The 9,213-nt window shown below is 36.3% G+C and overlaps 3 protein-coding genes across 3 annotated transcripts in view; all 3 read right to left on the reverse strand.

Moving 5' to 3' along the window:
• Positions 1-676, reverse strand: part of LOC149098264 (adenosine receptor A3-like) — a 1,186-nt gene extending 510 nt beyond the window's left edge. Inside the window, exon 1 of the mRNA XM_089276971.1 lies at positions 1-676. This exon is cut by the window's left edge and continues 510 nt beyond it. Coding sequence (XP_089133097.1) covers positions 1-541 — 541 coding nt within the window. The 5' untranslated portion in view covers positions 542-676.
• Positions 677-3,010: 2,334 nt separating this feature from the next.
• Positions 3,011-5,104, reverse strand: LOC110047962 (glucose-dependent insulinotropic receptor-like). The gene has a single exon (XM_089278197.1). It carries the CDS (start codon positions 4,511-4,513, stop codon positions 3,557-3,559), a length of 957 nt encoding a protein of 318 aa, XP_089134323.1. The 5' UTR covers positions 4,514-5,104; the 3' UTR covers positions 3,011-3,556.
• A 1,836-nt stretch (positions 5,105-6,940) lies between these two features.
• On the reverse strand, positions 6,941-9,213 carry LOC149098265 (substance-K receptor-like). The gene has a single exon (XM_089277992.1). The coding sequence runs from the start codon at positions 9,190-9,192 to the stop codon at positions 8,263-8,265; it is 930 nt and encodes a 309-aa protein (XP_089134118.1). The 5' UTR covers positions 9,193-9,213; the 3' UTR covers positions 6,941-8,262.

The raw sequence follows: 9,213 nt of genomic DNA on the forward strand, positions 1-9,213 counted from the left end.
AGCGACAAATACTTGCCAAAATCGAATTTCTGACAAACTCGGGCATCTTTGTTATCACTGTAATAATTACAGACTTTATCCACACCACAGCAATACAATATGCATACACACGTTTAGGCAATACCCTGTGACGAAATGGAAAAACAATGGCGAAGAATCTTTCTACAGCGATGAGTAACAAAGATGTTATTGAAGCGGTTCCAGAAAAAACATCCATAGCAATATATCTGGCCCATCTTGGTTCTTCATTGGTGTTTAGTCTTAAAATGTTGCTGGTTACAAGTTTTATAACGCCTAAACCAACAGTAACATCAGCTATTGTTAGGTTGATCAAAAGGTAATAAGTTCTTTTTAAAACGGATCTCAATTTCCAAAAGGCAAAGATGGTGATGGTGTTTCCTATAATGATAACCAGGAACTCGACAGCAAAGACAGCTATCCAGGGAAATATTTCAGCAGTTTCGCACATTGTAGATTTCCTGTACTTCCTAAAAGGGATAGAGAATATAACGTTTAAAAGTCCTATAGATAATTTTATCATAATTTTATCAACTCCTACATTCAACCTATAAATAAACTTTGGCTGGATCTCATGGCAGGCTTTGCTGTACTACAAAGTTTGACAAAGTGAATGTATGTGGAATGATTGTTGAAATCGTCATCTTGCTCCAGTAGGAAAAAAAATTATATCAATCAAATCGCTCACCATCATATAGTAGATTAACTTAGTAATTGTTAACTTAGTAATAGTTCTAGTTAGCAATTAATTAAATAATTAATTTATTGTAAATCTAGGAATTGTAATCTAAACATTTTAATCGTAATTTTAAATTTTTAGCAAAGTTAAATTTAAATACACGACCCCACAAGCTTTTAGCTTTAATTATTATCGTGTTTAAGTAAAGTTTATCTATCTATCTATCTATCTATCTATCGTATGGAAAGATCTTTCCTTAGTAAACGTTGAATTCTGAAGTTTCTTTCAATACTTAAGCAGTATCTACTTCCTCGTTCAAAAGAAGACAATAAACTCAACTTTATCTTGCCTTTGAGTTTTTCGGTTCTTATCCGAGGCCGAAAGTCAGCAGCTGTATTAGTAAATTCTTATTTCCCTCATATTTTACGTCTGGCCCAATAATAGATGTCGTGAATAATGTACTCTAATATTACTCGTTTCACGTCAGGAAAGCCTTCTGCTATATTGATGTTATAATAAATAAAATAAAAGCAACAATAAGGTTCATAGTGAGTCTTCATAGTATGATTTAAATTATTAAAAAAAAAAAAATGGATCACTGGATAATGCAATCCAAGAGCTTTCTTTGGCTCAGTAATCATTATATATCGGTAATAAGGCCATGCTGTACAAATATGGTAGGCGTACCCGTAATTTTGGGGGCGTCTCTATTTTTATTTTATTTTATTTTACCTTTCTATATTTTGAGGGCGTTTCTGTAATAAAGCAGTTATTCTACTCGCTCTTGTTGAATATGAGATGATTATAGCCAACGTGTGTTCGTGGAATAATTCCTAAATATTGGGCACATATAGCACCAGGAATAACTTTATTTGATCTTCACACACTGCAAGGAAAGTGATGGCGGAAAATCATGTCAAACTTAGATCTCTTTCTTGTTGATATATTCTTCATTTAAAAAAAAGAAAAAGAGAAAAAAAGGAAAATTACCAAAAGCAAACAACTGTTATTCCCAGAGAGTATTCTTTCCGGCTTTTCCAAGACCTTGAAGCTGGTATAAAGCGCCTTAGAATATTTCATGCTTTATTTCACTTTTTTTAATTTAAAATTGCGGTAATTTTACAAATTTTCGTAGTTCGGAGTGGAGATCATTTGTTCTTATTTATTGAAGGATGAGATTAATGGCGGATTATAGGTTCCTGCATTAAGCAAAGTCAAAGCTGTTGAACAGTTGTCGTGAACTATTATTTGTGCCAAAATTAATCAAATAACGTTTTGTTTTCCGGCTGCTTTTCCATAAGGCAGTCAGGTGACACACTTTAAAAATAATTACTGGCCTTCAAGAACTCTTCAATGAAAGTGCTGGATGAAGGCAAATCATAGATTCCGCAATATCAACATTCATCGGAAAGTCATCGTGATTGTGCCAAAAATTAATTGAAAAAGAGGCGTAACTGACAACTCTACAATATTTCACCTTTTGCGGCTGTCACAAGAACAATAAACCCTCTTTGGGAGATGGCCTTTGAAAATAATGAAAATCACAAGCCCCTTATCAGCTCTTTTTTTCGAGATATAGATGTCACCACATCATGATTTTGGCTCTTCAAGCTGTCTTAAATAGCCAAAATTTCGGGCAACTTTGGATGAGTCTGGAAAACTTCGTACGTCTTCTATCGAGATTCCTGGGAAACAAAACTAGCTGTTTCTCAAGGGACCAGTGATTAAGTATTTTGTCAGATATCTGGAAATTAGTGTAAAGTTTTAAGTCCAGTTGCCTGTGGCTTGTGGAAGAGCGGGCGCATTACTTTATTGTTGCCCGCCGGCAAAATTTAGATCTAGGCATTGCCACGCCTCCATAAATCAACCAATAGGAACGCACGCTTAATTTAACCTAACTCCACCTATGTCACAATAATTTTATGCCCTTATTAGTTGACTGAAATATGTTACACTTCTGTCACTTAATACCACGGTTTTCACGTGGTGCCAAATATCGCCGAAGAATCGTTAATGAGCGTGACCTAAATTTTAGCCACTGTCAAAATTACAAAAGCGCGGCAGTTTATTCCCAAGGAAAAGAGAATCGGATAGTGTTTTGCACTGCGATAGATATCTAGTTTAGCTAGAATTGTTATTTTACACGACAATCGGAGATTGGCTCTGGAAAGTCCAATTGAAATCTTCCGTCACAGAAAAAACTTCCGCCAAAATTTTGAACGAAGAACATGTTATAGCGATGAAAAAAGGTAGAAGAGTACAAAAAGAAAGATAAGAGAGTGAGGGGAAAACTGACATTCATCTTAATTAAATATAAATATATTCCTTACTTTTATTATTATTTTCACATCTTTTCTCGATATCTTACTTATGTGGGTGTTCGCACTTTTGAAGTCATAATATCATATATATAGTTGTTCGAACGATATTGTTTGCATTGAATATGAAAGCAATGTTGTGCATTCGTGGCAACTAACCTAGAGCAGAAAACAGTTTTAAATAGGCAAAGTTATAGTCTCGAAAAGTACATTCCGCCATTGTTCATATTGTATTTTCCTGAGCGGAAGTAGAAATAAAAAGAAGTTAAAAAAGACTGTATTAAGATTACATACAATCCGATCACCGCAGTTAGTCAATACTTTCACATTTCATTTGTTTGACCTTTTCTTTGGTATCTCCATATCATGAAGTTTTCAGTATCGGCCTGACTGCCTGCACACATGCAAAGAAAAAATTATTTGGAAAGGGTTATTCATATTTAAGCACGCTTCTAAAAGCAGTTTACTACATCATAAAGCTATGATAATATGCTATTTCCAAGTTGCCTGTTTCCTTCGATCCAAAAAGACACCTGAAAGTTCATTCACAAACAGCAACTGCCATATTCGCCAATGAAAACGTTTCACCTGACTGAACATTCATTATATTTGCCCTTCTACGCCTAAACAAATCTTGTTTCACAATCTTACTAAATTCTGGCATACGAAAACAGTAAATCATCGGATTTAGTAAGGAGTTAGCCAACTGGGTAAAACGTCCCACGCAACGAGCACTGTGTACAGCGCAGTCGTAGTGATTTCTTATATGATGTGGTAAAACGAACGTAACAGCAAATGGCAGCCACGTGACGACAGAAGTTGCTGTTACAATAAACAGGGTCTTGGCAAGTCTCTTGTTCTGCTCGCGTTTGTCCTGCGATATTCGCGGATCCTCCTTCTTTGATAACTTCCAAATCACTATGTACAAACAGCAAATAGCGAACACGCCAATTGCAGACGAACATGTCAAAATCCAAGGAGAGGCGACGGTAATAACTGAATTGGAGAAAACCTTCGGCGACAATCTTATAAATGCTATCAGTATGGACATAAGCCACACCCCGATAATACCATTTATGTAGATCCGCGTTCTTAATGCTCTGTGACGAAAGGGATAAACAATGGCGTAGCACCTTTCCACTGCAACTAACAGCAAAGTGGTCAACGAAGCAGTCCCAGAGAAAGCATTTAGGGCGATGAATCCTTTCCAACGCAATTCTTCAGAGTTTTTCAGTATGTAAATGTTACTGTTCACGATCAGTTCAATGGCGGAAAAACCAACAATTAAATCAGCCACTGTTAGGTTCATCAAAAGGCAATAAGTCTTCTTTAAGACGCATCTCAATTTCCAGAAAACAACAATGGTGATAATATTTCCCACAATAATTAATAAGGATTCTACAACGAAGATAACGGTCCAGAAGATAAATTCTGCAGTATTGCACCTCATAGTTGCATTGATATTTCCTATCACAGAAAAGTTTCTTTTTGTCATCATATGGGCGAAAAAAAAAAATCAATTCTGCATTTCCTTAACCGAACACGTGATCTATCAGCTTTAGATTAACTGTGCACGGGATTCTATTTCATTTGTCATCTGGTAATTTCACATTATTTTACATGTTAGCTATCTGTATGTTTGATGTTAATAATGCTGTGTCCATAGTGTACATGTGCGTGTGTGTCTACGAGTTTGTAAAGGCCATTCAATGCCCTGACTTTCTTGTTGTGACTTACAAAAATAAAATGTTCAAACAATGTTGTTTGCAAGGCCTAACGTCAGAAAAACTATTTTCGATGATGTCTTGCTAGTTTTGTACGTTAAAGCAAGCCGAGTCTATGGCCTTTGAATCCAAATTGGTAGCTTTTTTTCTCGCTTTTTTTATGTAAAGTTAACATACCTTCGTCTTATAGCTCCTCGCGCTCTGTTATCAAGTCTATCGAAAGCCTTTATCTTTATTCACGCCGGTTTATTAACAGTTGAAATAAAACCAACGTTTGGCACATAAGATCATTCTTTTGTGCTGATAGTCTTTGCAGCGTTAGCAGGATGATTGTTTTTAGAGAGGGCACCGTCGGTGTAAGTGTAAGCGGAAAGCGCCACGATTAAAATTGGTTCACTATATGACTCTCTCTTGAAACATAAGTTATAGTTGTTTAATTGTTCAGTTCGGCCAACAAAGAACAGTTTTACAAAAGGTCCTGTCGACTTTTACAAACATAATTAATTCTTGGACCATCCGCGTACGGATTTTAATAACGATGATCGAGGGTTTCCATTGTAAAATAAAACTTTGAATAGTAATAAAAAGTGGGAGAAAGGAGACGTTTGTACCCTCTACTCCTTTGATCAAGTCAACAAGACAACGGTCTTTATGATTGTTAAGAAATCTACAAGAAACAAATTTGCTCATTTTAAAATTTGGCAATTTTTTGAGAATTAAAGAGATAGTTATTTCTGAGAAGGTTTTGAATAAAAAGAAAAGACTCGAAGATCAGAATTGTAAAGAAACAAATGGTTTTTCACCTCCTGTGCAGACCGTTGTTTGTATTTGACCATGCTAAGGCTTTTATTAAGCGCCGTCCAGACTGCGCCAGCATGGGAAATTTGAAAACGGCGTTTTCACTCTGAAAATGCATCAAATGTTTTCGATCCACACTATGCCAGAGAAATTTGACAACGCAACAATCACCGTTTTTTTTTAGTATTTGTGCTTGAGGAAAACTCGGGTAGGAAAATCACATGATTACTGTGCCGCCATCGTTTTCGAAAATCTACGCATTAAATTCATGCATTAACCTAAGATTCATGACTTCATATTAATGAAAAAGGAGTAAATTTTTGTTGTTGTTGTTGTTGCTGAAAATGTTTTTCGTCCTAACTAAAACAAAAAGCCGGCGTTCTCAAATTCCTCCGGTTTGAAAAGCGCTTTCGAAAACCTCCGTTTTCGTGATGGGTTAGTGTGGACGGTAGGTCTAACCGTGAAAATAAAGTTGCGTTTTCAAATTTATCCGGCGTGGAATACAGTGGATGGGGCCTAATATATTGGCGGGAACCAGGAGAGTGAAGTTGTTTTCAATTAATCTTGGTAATCCGCCGGCCAGTTTTAATCAGATATGAAGACCTCTGGAAGCTAATCAGGCAGGAAAAGACGGATAAGTAAACCAAAAGAAAAAGAACACTCAGCTGGCATTTTAGGAAGATTAATTTCAGGGATTGAGGGTAGATTAGGACCGATCGCTAGGTTCCTCAAATTGCAGCTGTCTCATCGCCCCAGATTTCAGCGACACATCCGTGACTTTCATTGAGACGCTGAAGCTAAATTCGAAAGCTACAATGTAATTAGAATCCATCGTCAAAAAACATAGAAAAAGCGCTGAGAAGGTCTTACGTTCTACTCATTTATGGATATTGAAGCTACGTTTACAAGATGAATTGTGAAAAAGAAAGGTCAGTTGAACAGTGTGGCTCATTGTCGCTTTGCATTTGCAATTCCAGAACGTTTTGACCATCAGAACTCCATCGAGCACGAATTTGTTGACATTTTTTAAGAGTGCGGCCCGCCCTTAATTAGAGCGCTATTGATAACCTTCGTCGCACCCTGAAGAGAGTTGTGTTCTGAAGCTACTGTTCAACCACATGTAGCATTTGTTTACAAAAGAAAGGCAAATTTCCTCTTCCAAATTCTTTTTCTCGCCTGGGATGAGTAGTTTCGGTTTCAAGAGAAGTAGTCACTCGATCTGACACAAATTGTTGTGGCGATATACGGCACCATTGTTACTATTTTGCAATGCCTTGAAACCAATTCTAAAAAGCACTTTGGTCCGAGGTTATTATTCTTTTTAATTCTTAATGCTTTAGATATGACGAACTTGGAATCATTCCTTCAAAATAAACGGATTTTTCGTTCAAAACACCAGCTGCCATGTTCATGAAGCGTCTTTTATTCTCATTTATTACAATATTGTTTATAGCTAGAACTCGAGGCTATAGTAATAAAATTAAAACTCCTTGTTAATTATTTTTTACTCCTTTGAGTATAATTACAAGAATAATCACTTTGTTTAGAGGTTGTTATTGCACTGAATTTTATTATCAACATCACCACAAAAAAATTAAGTTAGTAATTTTTAAGCTTGAAATTAAAATTAATTAAGATTAAATCATCCATGCAAGCTCCAGCAAAGAAAACACTTTCTGCTTTTATTGCACCTACTTATTCGTTTTGGCTTTCTTTCTTACCTTAGTAGTTAAATAATTTGAGGCTTTCTTCGATTGGAACTACAGCAAACCGTGCATCGAGAAGATGACATTTGTTTAAGCCGGTGATGGCATCCCAAAAAATAATTGCAATCAGCACTTGCAAGGTGAACCTCTTCAGTATTAATATGTTGTCAAAAGAAATAGCTTCAGGACCTTGCTGTGATAGGTTAAAAGGGAACCCACCACAAGTTCGAGTAACAAGTGGAAAAAAACTTAGTACCTAGATTATTTGCATTATATTGCAAACTTCTGTTCGACTATTTTAAATATCTTCTCAATAGAAATCATTTTCGATAACACCGGCAAATGTCGAAAACAAATTTTTAAGTTCATATGAAACAATTGAAAGTACTGGTGAAATGAAACTGATGATGATATTTTCCTTGTGTTTGTTTTCTGAACTTTTAAATTTAGTTTTTCGAGTTCCTATGGGAAATTGTTTTTGCTGTTATTTCAGGCAATTACGTATAACTTAAGCTTCTAGAAACTGCAAAAAGGACTTCAATATACTTATACTTCTGGTACAAGATTTTTAAAACTGAAAATGCTTAAAATCCTACCGGATTTCGTCTTAATGTTTTTTCCTTTTCTATGACGAATATTAAAACATTCATGAACATTTTCAAGATAAACATTACCCCTTTTTTATCGTCAAACGTCCGTAGCCCGGCTTTGAAAGTACTTCCTTCTCATCAATAAATTACCCAACATTTTTCTCTTCTTAAAGATAAGCCGCATTCGTATTTTCCATATTGGACTGAAACTAGCTTGCAACTGGGACTGATGCGGGGAGTCTTTTTGTTTGGAAGACGCTCTATCATAGAATTCATTATTATGACCAAAAATAGCAACGACAGAAACATTGACGAGGATAGTGAGCTATCCATGTCATAAGAACGTGTAGACTGCTAACACTTATGATAAAGGAAGGGATGAGACGCAAAAGGTACGAAATTACGACGAATGTCTGAAAGTCTTACTAATCAAATAGTCTTGTTAAGTGTAGAAAAAGATAAAAGGACAGGTGTGGAAACATCTCCCCGCATAGGTATGTTCGGAAGCTGACTACCTCCCTGCTCTTTATGAGATTTGTGCCTCAGAATAATATTCCTGAGCTGTTTTCTAAACTCAGGCATTCTGGCGTAGTAAACTATGGGATTTATCGATGAGTTTGCTAGCTGAAGCAATCTTGCAATGTTATAAAGCCAATTCGGAAACTTGTGCATTCCAATTATTGTGATTATTATAATACACACTGTTAATGGCAACCATGTCAGCACTGACAAGAAAGTTACAATAGACAAAGTCACTGCAAGCTTCTTGTTTTGTTGGCGTCTGTCTATAGGTATCCCCGGAACCTCATTTCTTTTGCATCTCCATATTGCCAAGTACGAACATAAAACAACAACCAAACAGAGACTTAAAGCAGATGCTGAGATCGGGGTAGTAATTATCAAGCTGGTGATTTCCAATACCAGACTGCAAAGAAAAATGAGCGCTATCGCAGTCGCCAAAGTCCATGTGACGGCAATCAAGTAAAAGTAAACTCTTGTATTTGTCGCTCTGTGCTGGAAAGGCCATGCAATGGCGTACAACCTTTCCATGGAGATGAGAGTTAAGAACAATAAAGAAGCCGAACCCGCAAAGACATCCGGCAAAATCAAAATGTTTTCCCAGATTGCTGGTTTAGAATTTTGAAGGTAGAAAATGTTATTATATAGGTGTATGATTTCTCCAATACCAACCAAAAGATCAGCAACTGAAAGGTTTATCAAGAGGTAACAAGTTCGTTTGAGGGTTGATCTTTGCTTCCAGAACGCAGCGATGGCTATAGCATTTCCCGCAAGAGCGATAAGCATTTCCAATGCAAAAATTGCAGTCCACAGAAGTATTCCCTTGCTGGCAATTTCCATTTTAACGAGTTTGCTGCGAGC

The sequence above is a fragment of the Orbicella faveolata genome, unplaced genomic scaffold (assembly GCF_042242905.1).
Source record: "Orbicella faveolata isolate gen_17 unplaced genomic scaffold, um_ofav_v1 contig_46, whole genome shotgun sequence".
NCBI lineage: Eukaryota > Metazoa > Cnidaria > Anthozoa > Scleractinia > Merulinidae > Orbicella > Orbicella faveolata.